At 40.3% G+C, this 17,994-nt stretch overlaps 3 protein-coding genes across 3 annotated transcripts; all 3 read left to right on the top strand.

The window, feature by feature from the left end:
- Positions 1-633: 633 nt before the first annotated feature.
- LOC110045367 (phospholipase A2 A2-actitoxin-Cgg2a-like) lies at positions 634-4,094 on the top strand. Its single transcript, XM_089298729.1, has 6 exons — positions 634-765; positions 846-907; positions 2,178-2,269; positions 2,464-2,614; positions 3,542-3,651; positions 3,776-4,094. The coding sequence occupies exons 3-6, from the start codon at positions 2,185-2,187 to the stop codon at positions 3,928-3,930; spliced, it is 501 nt and encodes a 166-aa protein (XP_089154855.1). The 5' UTR covers positions 634-765; positions 846-907; positions 2,178-2,184; the 3' UTR covers positions 3,931-4,094.
- A 1,888-nt stretch (positions 4,095-5,982) lies between these two features.
- LOC149118635 (uncharacterized) lies at positions 5,983-6,681 on the top strand. Its single transcript, XM_089288942.1, has one exon. The coding sequence runs from the start codon at positions 5,983-5,985 to the stop codon at positions 6,679-6,681; it is 699 nt and encodes a 232-aa protein (XP_089145068.1).
- Positions 6,682-6,729: 48 nt separating this feature from the next.
- On the top strand, positions 6,730-7,987 carry LOC149118634 (uncharacterized). Its single transcript, XM_089288883.1, has 2 exons — positions 6,730-7,365; positions 7,664-7,987. Exons 1-2 carry the CDS (start codon positions 6,730-6,732, stop codon positions 7,985-7,987), a joined length of 960 nt encoding a protein of 319 aa, XP_089145009.1.
- Positions 7,988-17,994: the final 10,007 nt, after the last annotated feature.

Below are 17,994 nucleotides of genomic sequence, written 5' to 3'. Positions count from 1 at the left end.
TGTTTTGTTTTGTAAATCGACCTTTAAAAGTGAACAAAGTGTGGAGTTACCGACTATTGAATTTAAGAACTCGCTCACGGACTTAATTGATAGAAGCAATTCATGAGAGGATGGAAGGTAAGAGGGTTAATCCCCCAAATTTCTGAGGTAACCGGGGGCTACAAATAGCAGACCCTGAAGTACGAATGTTGTCCTCGTGGACTTTACACGATTTTCATCCTCAAAGAAAACATCTACGCAACGCACGTGGTAATCATGATTATCCCCAGGAGAACTGGATACCATATCTTAAAATAACTTGAGAGGGATTGCATGAACTCTCTTACCCTCATCCTCTCTTTTTTGTCATTTTGAAGATACCGCGCTACTCTTGATTAAAATCATGGTAAACAGATCAATTGGCGTGGTTAGAGAAAGGAAATAGTGGTGCACTTCACAATCTATTACTCACTGCTATTAAATCATTTTACAACCATATAATTTTAATTTCGGCGCTAATGGATTTTTTAAACGCTAGTTGCAGGTAACACAATTTATCTCATTCCATGATAGCTTTAACTGCCATTTTAATTAATTAGAACATTGCCAACTACAAACGTCACAAGAATCAGGTAAGTCTTAAAACGACCAATGGAACCACAAGCTTGCAGCCGACAAATAAATTACTTCCGACAATAAAAAAGTGATTTCACGGCAAAGCACCGTTTATATCACTTGAATCTTTACTCAACGAGACAAAACAGAACAAGGTTCCTTTGGTGGCAGGTTAGCTAGCTCTTGCCTTATTTTCCTTTTGATTGTTTTTACTTAGCAAATAATGATTGGAAAGGTATTTTTTTCCGAAGGTTCTGCTGCGACATAAAGGAGATTAGAAGTCCGACGACGGGAAACTTTGCCTGTTGTCGAGGTGAGTCTTACGCTTATTGTCTTACTCGCTTATTTCATTTCGATCAACAATTGTAAAAAGAACCATCCTCGATTGTAAATTCTGAATTTGATTATGACAGTGCAATCCAAATATCAGTTGCAAGAAGTTTTTCGCTTTGCTTTTGCCACAAAAACTCGATAAAAATGTGACAGAGAAAATTGTTATGTTTAAATTGATTCTTGTCGTTTAGCCCGAGTTACGTGGAAATTTAGGACCCAGTTTTGCCGTTTTGCCGCGGAGGCTATCACCATGATTCCACTCTCAAAGGGGTTGTTTGGTAAAATGATTTTTAATTTAAAGTACTGTAGGTTTAAAACTTCTTTAATAGCTCTACGTCGCTGTCCCGACGGAAAAAGTGTTTTCATTCTCTTCTATAGTAGCCAGATTAATAAGAATACGATTGATGTGGACAACGGCACTCTTCATTGCTCAGAATGAGACGCTCTTTTACAAAGTTTACCTCGCTTTAAGGACACTGATCATCTGTGCCCTGAATATTTTCCGAATGTTTCGATGGCCTTTGTCCCCTGTTAGGAAATACGATCTATTGAATTATAGCAGAACCGGCTGATTAAAGTTACCCACTGTTTGATCATCGTATGTTGCCGCTTTTGAAACTGATAAGAAAACATAAAACTGAATTTGAGTGCGAGAGAGTTAGCTATTTAAATGAGGGTAAATTTCTGCGTAAAGTAAGGCATTTAACATCGTTGTTTTAGTTTCAAAGTTTATTTTTCAGTCTATGTCGACAAAACATGTATTCGCGACATTTATTCTGACAGCCCGCTCAATGCAGACACCCGGATATGGAGACTTTGACACGTCCTGTTGGTGTCCGTTTTAAGGTGTCTTGATACAGTTTTCTGAACCATACTAAGTATTTTCAATCAACGTTTTAACCGGGTTCCTCTGCGATATCCTAATCGAGCGGAATGTGGTATTAGTGATGAGTATACGAAAGTCTTACAACATATTTACACAAACAAGCGAGTGTATGCCAGATGGACTGCCTATTAATAAACACTTTCTCTGAGTAACGAGAAGTACTTAATTTATCATGAAATCATGAAATTTATAACTAGAGAAAGTCGAAATCAAGTTAACATTTGACTTAACAGAAAATGCTACTGTGTGGTTTGCTTCTGGACTTGATAATGATCCCATGAAGCCAAACCATAAAGATCTCATGATGTTACTGACACAGTAAAATACATGAAAAACTATTCGCCAAAGATCACTTCTGTTACAGTTTCAGGATGTCGATCAAGCTGATTTTCTTTATGTTGATCGTCTTATGGGACAGTGCTGTACAGGACGCGCTAGCAGAATCGGGCGACGAAGGTAAGATGATAGGTAACCCACAGAGGTACTCGTAAATAACCTCCTTCACATTCTTTTCCTACCTTGCTCTGAAGTTTCGTAAATCTAGACAGTTTGGCATAGCTTGAGCGATTCTACGTAATAGTTTTTGGCAAGAATAGGTCATCGTACTAACCTTCAATTAAGAGTTTATCACTTAATGTCTGTCGTTGCAGAAGAAGGAAGTGCAGATGCGTCCAAGAGAGACCTGCCTTCCTTTGGGAAGTTGATTGCTCGCGCTACCCGTAGGAATCCTTTAGATTACAATGGTTATGGCTGCTACTGTGGATTTGGTGGGAAAGGCAGACCTGTCGATAAACTGGACCGGTAAATATATAATGTATTTCAGTAACGATCAAATGTCTAGTATGGCGTTGCGTTTCGGACAAAAACATGTCGATGGTGAAAGCACGCTAAAAGAAAACATTACGAAGGTCGAAAATTGTAAAGTATAACGAAGGTAATTAAATCTAGGTCGAGTTTTGCAAAATATCTGTTGACTAATGATATAATCCTAGGCAGATATCGTGACAAAAAAAGAAAAAAAATGAGCCGAGATTTTGAAATTCGAGTCGTAGAAAATAAATATGAGTGCTGAAAGGAATCAAAGTGGCTATGAGCCACTCAACTTGGAAAGTGGCTGGTCTATAAGCAAGGGCAATATTTTGATGCCACGGAACTGCGTTTTTAATCCGTAGGTCATAAATCATTAATATATCGAGCTAGTAACACAAACAGGACGAGTCTGAGGTTGTTAACATTGTCGAGAACCAAGTTTTGGCCTTTCACAATGTAACAAGATCGTTACAATAGTTTGGCTGTATTTCAAAGTCATAGTCATTTAGTTTTTTCAAAACAAGTGGACAACTTATCTATCAAGACTAATTTTATTAGCCTTGATATACAGGCTCTCCACTTGCTTTGATTTAACTAGAGGCGTATAAAGAAGCAATGACATAACATGCTTCCGAATCACACTCGAAAATGTCGTTCTCGCACAGGTACAAGTTGCATTAGCAATTTCAGAAGTTTTCAGACGTATCAAACTTTATCACCCATAATATATGTAACAAGATACGGTATTTTTCACTTCACACGTTTTGCAGGGAATGCTGAGGAACAATGCTTAAGGTTTTGTAAAAAAATCCAAACTCCCCATTTCTGTCAACCGATACGCCTATAAGACTTTGACTCTCTCCCCTCCGCTCCTACACACGAGCGAAAAAGATGGTCACTACTCTATTTCGTTTTCAGATGCTGCAAAGTTCATGACGAGTGCTACAATAAACTCCAAAAGTCCAAACTGTGCCCGTTCGAGTATGCAGTGTATCTTTTGAAATATTCATATAGGAAAGGGAAGTGCAGTAAGTTGAAAATTCGTCATACCTTTCAGGTTGGAGTCTCGTAAACCTTAACTTGTCGTGCTGAGATCTTTCATCTGAAACAGTATCAGCAATAAGATTAAACTGTATTTTCTTTTAACTTTAGGACCAGCTTCATACTACTGGTGGCGGGGCAAATGTCGCCATCGTCTGTGCAAGTGTGATGCCGACGCCGCCCGATGTTTCGCGGAGAGTCCTTACCATCACAAATATAAAAATTACCCGCGAAAGAAATGCAGGGGAGGTCGGAGAGGTCGGTAAATCTGCACGAAGGCAGAAAGGAAATCGAGAAAAAAAAAGAAAAGAACGCAACAGAGGACCTAGAAAATCAATTAGTGAACTGTAGCCTTTGTGGTTGTTGCTTTGCACACGAATTCCACATTTTTATGTGAGCCAAGTTTAATTAAAGATCAACGTTGTGCAAATGCGATTACGTTTAGTTGATTTTTCCATGAAAAAGTTTCCTCTCCTTTATATCTTGTCTCACTGATGCAAAAGCAACATGAAATGTTACGCCTATCATTTTGGATTTATGGATGGCTACCAGTGCTGAGAATGATGCTGAAAGTGATGGTGATGGTGATGATGACAGGGTCACTGATGATTATGATGGTGATAAGGATTATGAAGAAGTGGGCCCCTTTTATCACCAATGTGAAACCCTAAACAGATATCCCAGAGGCTTTTGACTAATAATTAAGAATAAAAATCAACGATAATAATTTCTATTGACGTTTCGATGACTCGTTCATCATTTTCAAATTCTAAAAGTCAGGTTTCTACGAGTTCGTTATATACTAAGAATGCGTGTGGAGGTCTTGTTGGATGTGATTAAAAGCTCTAAAATGTGGAATGTACAGAGTGTTAATTAAGTACTAAAATTAATATTTTGCTTTAATTGACTTAGATTGAGTGTTCAGTTTAGGTTTCTTTTCTTGGATGAAGAGCATTTCGCAGATTAAGCATTCAAATTTCCCACGACATTTCTTCAGGATGGTAAATTGTTCGTTAAGACCTTTCAGAGAAACGCATTCTTAGTATATAAAGAACTCAGAGGAACCTGACTTTTAAAATTTGAAGGTGATGAACAAGTCATCGAAACATCATTCGAGAGAGATAATGATAATAATAAATATATGAAGTAACTTGAGGGGTCTTCAGCACTACTGATTTTGAAAGAGATATATATTACTTTTTATTCCTGTCTTACTAAATTTCTCAGGTGCCTGAGTGTGGATATGTAATTAACAATCCAGCATAAGAAGCATGTTATCAGTCAAGTTAACATGCCACAGTGCCCTAACATGTCACTGGGATTCATGGTCAATGGTGAGAAGCAGACCTTCAAGCAACCTGTAGTTGGCAACATCTCTTCTGTTTAAAGGCAATATGTTGCGTCGCCTCGCGTTCTAAACTTCAGTTTTTGGTGAAAGTGTGTTTTTTAACCCACGGCAACAGTATTTGTATTGCACTGTATTGCACAATTGTATGCATCTTCATATAATGTTGTCAAAATCACTGCAGTCTAGTGTTGCCCTATAAATTTTGTGTCACTCGGCAGCTCTACTAGTACATTCTGACTCAGAAGACAATGATTAAGCAACGGCCAGTAGTCTAAGTGAGCTCCATGGTGGTGATAGGGGTAGCAGATGCTATTGTATTTTATAGAAGGACAATATCAGTGACACCTGCCTCAAGACTTGGATGGCTGAAAGCTCAGTTGAAAGAGATAAAGGGCTTTCTAACTTTGGTATTCACCGGTGCCTTGATATTAAAAGAAATGAGGGACCATTCATTTTTTATGAGGTGGGGTAGGGAGGGACGGGCTGGTGGGATTAGGGGGGAGGTCACGCAACTTCAAAGGGAGAGCCATATCAAAAAAATGGGGCGAGAGTTGCGGGGGGGGGGGGGGGGCACATAGAACATTTTAGAGAAATATAAAGATGGTATGTCAGATGGTTTGCTATGTAAATAAAACCATGTATACAGAAACAAAAAGATGGTATATAAATGTATGAGAAACTTGTCTCCTGCCTTTGATGTTTCTACGACAACAATTTTCATAGCTAGGGTACTAAGACACTTTACATGTATTAGGTTAGTCAAGTATAACGTTGTCATGTATTGGTCAGTGGTTTTGTTACGCATGCTTAATAAAGGGGCGGACCCTGTTCTTGTATAGCCGCCATGTTGAAATGTAGTTGTTTGTGGCGTGTGTTTGCATCGGGCCTAATGAGACCTATTAGAAGCCATCCGAAGGTTTCCCGATATTTAACACTGGCGACGAGGATGGGATAGACTAACTAACAAAGAATGGCGGCAGTTAACATCGAAATTCAAGGAGTAGCTCCGTTCGATTGCAAAGGAAATTTGTCTGCATTGGGACCACGTTGGAAGAAATGGCTTCAATCGTTTCAATACTTTCTTGTGGCCAAAGGAGTGGTCAACGATGCACAAAAGAAGGCTTTGCTACTTCACACCGCGGGAATAGAGGTTCAGGAGTTGTACGAGACACTGAGTGACCCAGGCCCGAGTGTGGAATTTGAAGAAGATACGGCTACTGATTTCGAGAAAACGGTACGTACTTTGAACGCGTATTTTGTCACCAAGCTTAATGAACCGTACGAGCGACATGTATTCAGAAGCATGGCTCAACAGGACGGAGAAACAGTTGGTCAATTCATAGCTAGGCTTAGAAAGCAAGCACAGAATTGTAATTTCACGACCCCAGACATTGACATTAGAGATCAAGTTATTGACAAATGTCGATCGTCGGAATTGAGGCGAAAATTGCTGGCAAAGGAAAATCTTACTCTTGAGAAAGTGCAAGAAGTAGCTCGATCAATGGAAGCTGTTGACGTTCAAGCTAAGAAAATGGGAGCACAGGATTCTGCATCTTCAACAGAGGAATCACTGGGAGTGAATAAAGTTGTTGTAACACCCCCTCCAAAGCCTCCCAAGCAGCCAAAAGGGAACAAAAGGCAGGGAAGATGCTACCGATGTGGTCAATAGGGACATTTTAGCAAGGATATATGTTGTCTAGTACGTCAAAGTGTGTGTATGAAGTGTAAGGAAGTGGGTCATTACGCAAGTGTATGCAAGACCAACCCTGGCAGCCATTCAGCATCTGGAAACAAGTCAAGTGGTAGAAAGAGTAAATTTGGAGAGACAAAACTTGTAGAAGAAGTGGTTGAGGAGGACACAGATGATGATGAGGTTCTGGGCATTTTTACAGCGAAGGATTCTGGTAAGGTTGGACGCACCCCGATTCATGTGTCAGTTATGTTAGATCAGAAGAGTTGCCAAATGCAATTGGATACTGGAGCCACAGTGTCTATCATGCCTAAGGCCCTGTATGATCAGCAATTTAATCAGTGGCCCTTGCGTTGTACCAAGGTTAAGTTAAAGGGTTACAATGGTGTCCGAATTCCTGTTTGTGGTGAAGTTCATTTGCCTGTGGTTTATGAACAGCAGGAACTGGTGTTACCTTTGATTGCTGTTGCTGGCGATGGTCCCCCATTGCTAGGCAGAAATTGGTTGGAGCAACTCAAGTTGAACTGGAGCAGTATCTTTCATGTAAGCAAAGCTGACACTCTGTCTGATGTGTTGAATCGGCACAAAAATGTCTTTGACAAGGGACTGGGAACCATCAAAGGGTTCAAGGCAGATATAAAGTTGCAAGATGGTGCAAAGCCGGTGTTTTGCAAAGCCAGACCAGTTCCCTATGCACTTCGCCAAAAAAGGGGAAGAAGAATTGGATCGTTTGGAGAGTCTAGGAGTTATTAAGAAGGTAGAACGTAGTGATTGGGCGTCTCCAATTGTCTGTGTGCCTAAGAAAGATGGAAGTATTCGCATCTGTGGTGACTTCAAGGTTTCAGTTATCCAGGTCCTTCTAGACAACCCTTACCCATTGCCAGACACAGAAGATATATTTGCTACGTTATGAAGTGGAACTGTGTTCAGCAAGATTGATTTGTCAAATGCGTATCAACAGATGGAATTGAACCCGGAGAGCCAACACTACCTCACTGTGAACACTCACAAAGGATTGTATGCTTATCAGCGTCTGACCTATGGTATTGCCTCTGCACCTGCTCTGTTTCAGTCAACTATGGATCAGATATTGCAAGGAATGGATAATGTGCGTTGTCGTACTGATGACATCCTGATCAGAACAGAACCCCATGAACACTTGCAAGTACTAGACGAGGTGTTGACCAGGCTAGAAAAGCATGGCATCTTAGCTAAGTGGTCCAAGTGTGAGTTCATGGTACCGAGTGTAGAGTTTCTAGGCTATCGTGTAGATGGGGAAGGCTGACACCCTACTGATGAGAAGATGGCAGCGATCAGTGAAGCTCCAAGTCCAAAGAATCTGGCAGAACTGCGCTCCTACTTAGGGTTGCTGAATTACTATGGCCATTTCATTGCCAATCTTACCACCTTGCTCAAGCCATTACATGAACTGCTCCGAAAGGGAGTGAAGTGGGAGTGGACAAAAGAGTGTGAAGAAGCTTTCCAGCAAAGTAAATCTGAGCTTATGGCTGGTAGAGTATTGGTTCCATATGATGAGAAGAGAAAGCTGATTCTAGCATGTGATGCGTCTCTGTGTGGTGTAGGCGCTGTGATTTCACACGTAATGGATGATGGAAAGGAGCGCCCCATCGCTTTTGCCTCGAGAACACTTACAAAGAGTGAAAGGAACTATTCCCAGATAGGGAAGGAGGCCTTAGCAATTGTATTCGGAGTCCGGAAATTCCACAAGTACCTGTATGGTCGTGCGTTTCACCTGTATACAGACCACAAGCCCTTAGTGACCATCTTGGGTCCAAAAACAGCAGTACCAACCTTAGCAGCTGCTAGAATGCAACGCTGGGCAGTAATTCTGCAGGCCTACAGCTACCAATTGGAATATCGACCGTCTACAGAACATGGCAATGCTGATGTCTTATCACGTCTCCCGTGCAACAATCCACCATTGAAAGAAGAGGCTGAACTCTATTTCTTCTCAGGCCTCGAAGAATTGCCAGGTGGATGCAAAGGACATCAGCAGAGAATCCAGAAGAGATCCTGTTCTAGCGAGAGTTCTGAATTACACGCTAACTGGATGGCCAAATTATGTATCCAGTGAAGAATTGAAACCATACTTCACGCGAAGACACGAGCTTACAGTTGACCAAGGATGTGTCTTATGGGGAATGCGTGTAATCATTCCTCCGTCGCTAAGGAACAGACTATTGCAAGAATTACACGAAGAACATCCTGGCATTGTCGCAATGAAATCTATTGCTCGAAGTTACATTTGGTGGCCGAATTTGGATGCAGAAATTGAGTTGATGGTGAAAAGTTGTGAAGTGTGTCAAGCAGCGCGGAAAGCACCTCCCAGTGCACCACTGTACCCATGGAGGTGGCCTACTCGGGTGTGGCAAAGAGTACACATCGACTTTGCAGAGAAGGACGGCAACTACTTCCTTGGGTTGATTGACAGCCATTCCAAGTGGATAGAGGTGGCACACATGAGATCCACAGCTGCTCAAAGCACTATTGACCAAATGAGACTTTGGTTTGCGGCATATGGATTACCAGAAAAAGTTGTTTCAGACAACGGGCCCCAATTCATTTCCCAGGATTTCACCAATTTCCTTAAACAGAATGGAGTTAAACAAATACTGGTACCTCCGTACCATCCATCTTCTAATGGGGCAGCAGAGCGTACAGTGCAAATCCTAAAACAAGCGTTACAGAAATATGCTGAAAGTGTGAAAAGAGGCGGTAAGAAGCGTTCGCTGAAACATCAACTGGCCAATTGTTTGTTCCAGTACAGAAACACTCCACATTCAGTGACAGGAGTGACACCTTCAGAACTGTTCTTGAAACGCAAACCTCGTACCAAGTTCAGTGTGCTCTTGCCAAACATGGAAGATCACATCCAGGACCAGCAAGGAAAGCAGCAGCAGCAACATGACAAGAGTCGTGTCAAGATGCGGGAACTGTCACCACGTGACTCTGTGAATGTGCGAAATACCCGGGAAGGAGTGGAGAAGTGGGTCCCAGGTACAGTGTTAAGAAGGTTGGGACCACTGACCTACCTTGTAAGAGTTGGTCGCCAACTGCGCTATGTCCACGTTGATCACCTTCTGCAGACGCAGCGTTTGAATTCTGAAGAGGCCTTTGATTAAGTGGATCCTGAGGAGTTGCCGGCTCTAATGGCAGTTCCAGTATCAGTACCGAGTACTCCATCACTATCACCGAGTACCAGTGTTCCAGCGACAACTCTGGAACAACTCGCTCAGATTCCAGACCCTGTTGCAGATCCAGTTCCTGAGTACCCAACTCGGAAGTTTTCAGCAGCTCCAGAACCAGTTTCTAAATCTCCAGTGAAGATCCCTGTTGCAGTATCAGACCCTGAACCACCACCTCAGATACAACACCAGAGTGAGACAGTTCCAAGGAATTCACCCGTGAGAGCTGAGCGCAGATACCCAGCCAGAGAGAGAAAAGCCCCAGATAAGCTTAACTTGTGACTTTAAGAACATTCTAAGGTTAGGGACTCAATTTGCTCTTAGCAGAGACATTTGTTTTGTTGATATTAGAAAGTTCCAAGTTTGTTTATTTGCATGTATCCTTGTGCTGCTAGAGACAAACATATTAGAAGGGGAGGAAGTGTCATGTATTGGTCTGCGGTTTTGTTACGCATGCTTAATAAAGGGGCGGACCCTGTTCTTGTATGGCCGCCACGTTGAGATGTAGTTGTTTGTGGCGTGTGTTTGCATCGGGCCTAATCAGACCTATTAGAAGCCATCCGAAGGTTTCCCGATATTTAACAAACGTCACATCTGCATCATCACGAAACGAGTATTCGAGTGAGAACGGAATTGACAAACCTCTCTACGAATCCCTGAGAAACGTATAACAAAAAGTTGTCACACTTCAAACAGCAGCTGAAGAGATTTGCGAAGAATCGAAACCGAGTAGTCCTGCTGAAGCAACTATGTCAGACAACGACCTATTGCAATATCTCTAGCCTCGTACATCTGGTGACGGGGAAGTCGATTTCACCTGTCCTCCTACGGACACTGAAGAATAAATGTTGGAGGAAAACCTAAATGATGCTTACCAGGAGGCACCTCCACCATCGCAATCCCGACCACCGACTCGTAACACCAACGAGGACATCCGGCAAGAAAAGAAAAGAAATTTTAATGTTTAACTGGGTTGCAATACAACAACAGCCGTTGCAGAAAGGCATCTATACAAAAACTCTGATTACATCATACAAGAGAGGTAAATCTCTTAAAGATACGCTCGTTTGAGTGAAAAGCTAATTGAAGGCTAAAATGCATCGCAGTCACAGTTCACGAGGGAAGTCCGTGCAGGCCTGTCGTTATCTTTTGTTTTCAGCACCTTGATGGAGAAAAAGAGAGCTGAGAAGCGGGAAAAGGAAAGCCGGAAAAAAAAGGAAAAGTATACGATGATTATGCTTGGAAAGATCTGAGTGAAGACTCAAAAATTAAAACAACTCTGAGTGCCAGAGCTTAACAAGTACCTCAAGCACCGTGGACTAGACCAACATATCAAAAACACTGTTAAGAAAGACAAGTCGCTTCTTCAGATGAATCCTGATGGTCCTGATACATTAATGGGTTAAATGATACAAACATGATTGAGAGAAAGAGATGGAAGTGATAAAGAATCTTCGCAAGACATTGACAACGACGACAGCGATGAAGATGAGTACAGCAGAAGTGAAAGCGATAGTAATGATGCGAACCACAATGATTCCATCAACCCTGGCGGTGAAGAGGACTCAAATGATAACATTCTTGCTTTTATCGATGATGAGGAAGAAGTTAAGAGGCCAGTTACGACACGCAAAGGAAGATCAGTAACCAGAAAGTTGGAAATTGACTTTTATTTCGATTCCTTATATTTTATGTTTGAAAAACAGTGACGAAACTTCTGGCAAACTGACAGAAATTATTATTTTTTTTTATTATAATAAACAGTTTAAAAGCAGCAGAATGAGTTATCATCAGCTTTATATTGTACATGACGAGATTCATGAGACTCTGAAATACCCAGCAGGACATGGGTTCTATTTTCCGGTGACGTCATGGTGCTTGCGCTAATCAGATTAGAAATCTGTCATTATTGCACAATTTGTGGGTGTTTGTGGTGTATGAGCCGTTTAAGATTTAACAAAATAATTTAATGCGGTAAAGCAGATCACCAACCATATATGGCCTGGTTAAAAAAGTTTAAATAGTTAATATTACAACCAGAGGCTTCGCTGTATGTGCATCGCGCGAAATTCGATCAAAGAACAGGTGGCGCGAACTGGAGCATGGCGGCAAATCCATGTTCTGTTCGCCTTTATTGATCAAATTCGCGGACCATTGATCGATCCGAGCCAAATCTGATTCACCGTGTCGAGCGAATGGTTTCATAAGCCACGAGAGTTCATCGGAAGTGATTCCTTTCTGTTTTTCAAAGCTGACATCGCAGAAGTTTATATTTTTGATCTGTCTGATACATATGGCGGGTTCGAGAATCCATCATGGTCATCGTGGTTTCAATCTTCGAGAAAGAAAGTCATAGTTATTGTTGCTACTCTGTTTGGAAAAGTTTAAAGAGCTTAAAAAGAAAAGTTCCTGGATACCGATAAAATACAGAATTTCAAGCGATCGAAGCTCGAGATATTTTTCGGCGGAGACAAGCGACAGCCGATAATACTTCTGCGTTCGTAGACTAAGTGATACGTGGCTTTTTGTTAGACGCTCTTGAACAAAATTACCAAACAGAAAAAATGGGTCACAACTGGAAAAATGGGTCACACTTGGAACAATTAATCACACTTGGAAAAAAGGGTCACACCTGGAAAAATGGATCAAAATTCGAGAAGTGAGTCACACTTGGAAAAATGGGTCACACTTGGAAAACCTGGTCACACTTGGAAAAAAGGGTAATATTTGGAAAAATGGGCCACAGTTGAAAAGGTGGGTCACACTTGGAAAAATAGGTCCAATTTGGAAAAATGGGTCATATTTGGAAAAATGGGTCTAACTTGGAAAAATGACTTGGAACCCATTTGGAAAAATAAGTCACATTTGGAAAAATAGGTAAAACTTGGAAAAACGTGTCACACTTAGAGGAGTGGGTGACACTTAAAAAAATGGGTCACACTTACAACAATAGGCCACACTTGGAAAAATGGGTAACACTTAAAAACGTGGGCACACTTGGAACTTTCGGTAACACTTGGGAAAATGGGTCACAATTGGAAAAATGGGCCACACTTGGAAAAAAGGGGTTACATTTGAAAAAGTAGAACACTTTTAAAAAAGGAGACACTTGAAAAAATTTGTCACACTTAGAAATGAGGTTAACACTTGAAAAAATGGGTCATTCGTGGAAACATGAGTCAAATTTGAAAAAAATGGGTCACACTTAAACAAATAGGAAACACTTGGAAAAATCGGTCACATTTGGGAAATTGGGTCACTTGGAAAAATGGGTCACACTTGGAAAAATAGGTAAGACTTGGAAAAATGTGTCGCACTTAGAAGAGTGGGTCACACTTAAAAATGGGTCACACTTGGAAAAATTGGTCACATTTGGAAAAATAGGTCACACTTCGTCAAATAGGTAACTCGTGAATAGCTGGGTCACACCTGGAAAAATGGGTCACATTTGGAAAAATGGGTCAAACTTGGAAAAATGGGTAATATTTGGAAAAATGAGTCAGTTGGAAAAATAGGCAAAACTTGATAAAATGTGTCGTACTTCGAAAATTGGGTTACACTAAAAGAAATGGGTTAGACTTCGAAAAATGGTTGGCACTTGAAAAGTGGATCACACTTAAGAAAATAAATCATACTTAGAAAAGAGGTTCACACTTGGAAAATGGGTCACACTTGGAAAAATGGGTCACAATAAAAAAAATGGGTCACATTTGAAAAAATAAGTCACACTTGGAAAAATAGGTGAAACTTGGAAAAATCTGTTATACTTAGGAGAGTGGGTCAGACTTAACAAAATGGGTCAAACTTAGAAAAATGGGTCACATCAGAAAAAATGGGTAACATTTGGACAAAAAGGTAACACTTGGAAAAATGGTTGGTACTCTTGGGTCACACTAGAAAAAAATAGATCATACTTACGTGTAAATTTTCTGGTCTAATAACTTTTTATGTAGTAGCTTGGTAGTTTTTGTGGGGATATCAAGATATAAAACTGTAACGTCGAACTTCATCTCTCGTTGGTAGAATCCCATCTCTTCAACGGGTGAAAAACAGAATGATGTCAAACATCGGCAGTGTTAGTCTAATATGGCCCCCATCTTGAGACGGGGTCCAACATTTCAGGTCTAATAGCGTTTTTCCTAGTATCTTGCTAGTTTTTTCTTTTTACATCAAGGCAGTCTACTGTCGCCTGGAACTTCATCTCTCGATGTTAGAATCCCATCTCTTTCACGGGTTGAAAAGAGGATGAAGTCCAAAAAACGGCCATGATAGTCTAATATGGCCGCCATCTTGAAACGAAGTGTAAATTTTCTGGTCAAATAACTTTTTATGTAGTAGCTTGGTAGTTTTTGTGGAGATATCAAGATATAAAATTGTAACGTAAAACTTCATCTCTCGATGGCAGAATCCCATCTCTTCAACGGGTGAAAAACAGAATGATGTCAAACATCGGCAGTGTTAGTCTGATATGGCATCTATGCATCTTGAGACGGGCTCCAACATTTCAGGTCTAATAGCGTTTTTCCTAATTCCGTGCTTGTTTTTGCCTTTACATCAAGGCAGTCTACTGTCGCCTGGAACTTCATCTCTTGATATTAGAATCCCACCTTTTTCACGGGTTTAAAAGAGGATTAAGCCCAAACAACGGCCATCGGATAGTCGAAAATAAAAAATTGTAAAAATGGGTCACACTTGGAAAAATGTGTCACACTTAGAAGAATAGGTCGCACTTGAAAAAAATGGGTCACACTTAGAAAAATAGGTTTTATTAGAAAAAATGGGTCACACTTGGACAAAAAGGTAACACTTGGAAAAATGGTTGGTACTGAGAAAAGTGGGTCACACTAGAAAAAAATAGATCATACTTAAAAAGGTGTCCACACTTGTTAAAATGGGTGACAATGGAGAAATGGGTGACGTCAAAAAATAAATCACACTTGGGAAAAAGGTTAAACTTAAGAAAGTGGGTCAAACTGAAAAAAACTGGGTCACGCTTGAAAAATAGGGGTTCACACTTACAAAAATGGGTCACACCAGGAAAAATGAGTCATACTTGGAAAAAGGGTCTGTAAAAATGATTCACTCTCGGAAAAATGGGTCACACTTGAAAAAATGAGGGTCACACTTGGAAAATAGGGTCACTCTTAGATGATGGGTCACAGTTAGAAAAATGAGCCACACTTGGGAAAATTGGTCACATTCGGAAAAATGGGTCACTTTTGGAAAAATGGGTCACATTCGGAAAAATGGGTCACATTCGAAAAAATGGGTCACACTTGGAAAAATGGGTCACATTCGGAAAAATGGGTCACACTTGGAAAAATGGGTCACATTCGGAAAAATGGGTCATATTAGGAAAAATGGGTCACACTTGGAAAAAGGGTCACACCTGTAAAAATGGGTCACACTTGGAAAAATGGGTCACACTTGAAAAAAAGGGGGTCACACTTGGAAAATAGGGTCACCCTTGGATAATGGGTCACAGCTGGAAAAATGAGTCACACTTGGAAAAATGTTTCACATTTGGAAAAATGAGTTACACTTGGAAAAATGGGTCTCACTTGGAAAAATGGGTCACATTTGGAAAAACGTCACAATGGAAAAATGGGTGAAACTTGGAAGAAAGGGGCACACTTGTAAAAAATGGGTCGCTCTTCAAAAAAATGGGTCGCAGTTTGAAGAAAAGGTCACCGTTAAAAAATGGGTCACGTTTAAAAAGATGGGTCAAACTTAGAACAATGGGAGACACTTGGAAAAATGGGCCACACTAGGAAAAATGGATTGCACTCGGAAAAATGGGTCACACTTGGAAAAATGAGTCACACTTGGAAAAATGGGTCACACTTGGAAAAATGAGTCACACTTGGAAAAATGGGTCACACTTGGAAAAATGAGTCACACTTGGTAAAATGTGTCACTTAGAAGAGTGGGTCACACTTAAAAATGTGTCACGCTTGGAAAAGTGGGTCACATTTGGAAAAATGGGTCACGTTTGGAAAAATGGATCACACTTGAAAAAATGGGTCATATTCGGAAAAATGGGTCACACTTGGAAAAATGAGTCACACTTTGAAAAATGTGTAGAAGACTGGGTCACACTTAGAAATATGGGTCACAGTTGGAAAAATAAGTCACACTTGGAAAAGTGCTTAAGAGTTGGAAAAATGGGTCACACTTTGAAGAGTGGCTTACACTTAACAAAATGGGTCACATTTGTAAAAATGGGTTACGCTTCGACAAATAGGTAACACTTGGGTCAGATTTGAAAAAAATGGGTTACATTTGGAAAAATGGATCACACTTAGAAAAAAAGGGTCACATCTGTAAAAATAGATAACAATTGGAAAAAAGGGGGCCACACTTGGAAATAGGATTACCCTTGGGAAAATGGGTCACACTTGGAAAAAAGGGTCAAACGTATAAAAATAGGTCACACTTTGAAAAAAATGGGTCAGATTTGAAAAAAAATGGGTTACACTTGGAAAAATGGATCATACTTAGAAAAAAAGGGTCACACTTGAAAAAAGGGGGTCACACTTGGAAAATAGGATTACCTTTGGGAAAATGGGTCACACTTGGAAAAAAGGGTCAAACGTATAAAAATGGGTCATTTATGGTAAAAGGGGGTCACTTATTAAAAAGGGGGCTCACACTTAGAAAAATAGGTGACACTTGGACAAAGGGGCCAGAACACGTGGAAAAATGGGTCGCACTTCCAAAAAAGGGCCACACTTGTAAAAATGGGTCTTATTCGGGAAAATGGGTCTTTTATGGAAAACGGAGGTCACTCTAGGAAAATTGGATCACACTTGCATAACGTCAAACCTGTGAAAATGGGTTACACTCTGAAAACAAATGGGTCACATTTGGAAGAAAGGAACACACCTGGGAGAATTGGACACAAATAATTACTGTAGAACCCCGGTAACTCGAACTCTCAAGGGAAACGAAAAACAGTTCGAGTTAGCGGGGGTTCGAGTTATCGGGATCGATTGAATATCGAACTTGCTATGTTAGTAATTGATAGTTTACTGATGTTTCAGCACTTCAGTATACAGTGACATCTAAAGGCACCGCATCCGGTATGACTCATAAGATCGGGAAATGACTGTCAAATATGTGAACGGTGGGTTGCACTAATTAAAATCAAATTGCTCTGGTGTTAGTTTTGAGTGTTTTTACCAATTACACGACAAGAAAAGCTAATGGGATGATATCCCTGGTGAGTTACATGAACCAGAATTCGAGTTATCGGGGTAAATTTTTATCAAGGGAAACGAAATGTAGTTCGGGTTAGTGGGAAATTCGAGTTATCCGAGTTCGAGTTAACCGAGTTAAAATGACTGAAAAGTGGGGTCAAATGCGAGGGAAATGGGACTTAGTTCAAGTTAGCGGGGGAGTTCGAGTTATCCGAGTTCGAGTTACCGGAGTTCTACTGTATGTTGATTTGTTATGTTAATATGACAGCAGTAAAAGCTTGTCATGTATATGGGAAATGCCTTTTCCACTTGTTTATGTATTTATGACTTATGCATTTACATTTTGACTTTGTAGTTTGAGGGTCCCGTTCATGATATTTTGAAACTGGTGTTCACATGGACCTTGGCACAATACTCAAGAAAAATATTCTCTGCTCAAAATGACGTGATTAATTTATATTAGGTTTGAGCAGTCAGGGTTTATTGAAAACAATTGCACACGAAAAACTAGTAACGTTATAATTATAATGATAAATTGATATTTTAAGAGGAGGCCTCCAACCACCTAGAGGTTGTTTTCAGGAGGGTCTCTAAAAAAATATGTCTAAAATATACATTAAATGTCTAAAATACAGAAGTAATTAAAACTAAAAATGTTGAGACTAAAACTAAGGTTTAAGACTAGTACTAGGAGTAAAAATACTGCTGCTAACTAGGGTTAAAAATGGGTAAGGTCACTGAAGACCTTCAAGGGCCTATTTGGTACAAATTATTTCTTTACACCAAATTCAAGAATTCTGCTTTTTCTGAACTTTCCGAAAAAGTTATTTTTAAAAACTTAAAACGCAAACGATTTATCCACAAAAACGGAGCCCCATACTCATATA

The sequence above is a fragment of the Orbicella faveolata genome, unplaced genomic scaffold (genome assembly GCF_042242905.1).
Source record: "Orbicella faveolata isolate gen_17 unplaced genomic scaffold, um_ofav_v1 contig_1, whole genome shotgun sequence".
NCBI lineage: Eukaryota > Metazoa > Cnidaria > Anthozoa > Scleractinia > Merulinidae > Orbicella > Orbicella faveolata.
This window is presented reverse-complemented; position numbering and strand designations above follow the sequence as displayed.

What these genes read in the sequence shown, in the direction of transcription:
- LOC110045367 (XM_089298729.1), top strand. Translation starts at nt 2,185, where the DNA reads ATGTCGATCAAGCTGATTTTCTTTATGTTGATCGTCTTATGGGACAGT. An exon ending in CCTGTCGATAAACTGGACCG is followed by an intron (nt 2,615 to 3,541) that starts GTAAATATATAA and finishes TTTCGTTTTCAG; the next exon opens with ATGCTGCAAAGTTCATGACG. An exon ending in ATATAGGAAAGGGAAGTGCA is followed by an intron (nt 3,652 to 3,775) that starts GTAAGTTGAAAA and finishes TTTTAACTTTAG; the next exon opens with GACCAGCTTCATACTACTGG.
- LOC149118635 (XM_089288942.1), top strand. Translation starts at nt 5,983, where the DNA reads ATGGCGGCAGTTAACATCGAAATTCAAGGAGTAGCTCCGTTCGATTGC.
- LOC149118634 (XM_089288883.1), top strand. Translation starts at nt 6,730, where the DNA reads ATGAAGTGTAAGGAAGTGGGTCATTACGCAAGTGTATGCAAGACCAAC. An exon ending in TGCAAGATGGTGCAAAGCCG is followed by an intron (nt 7,366 to 7,663) that starts GTGTTTTGCAAA and finishes GCGTATCAACAG; the next exon opens with ATGGAATTGAACCCGGAGAG.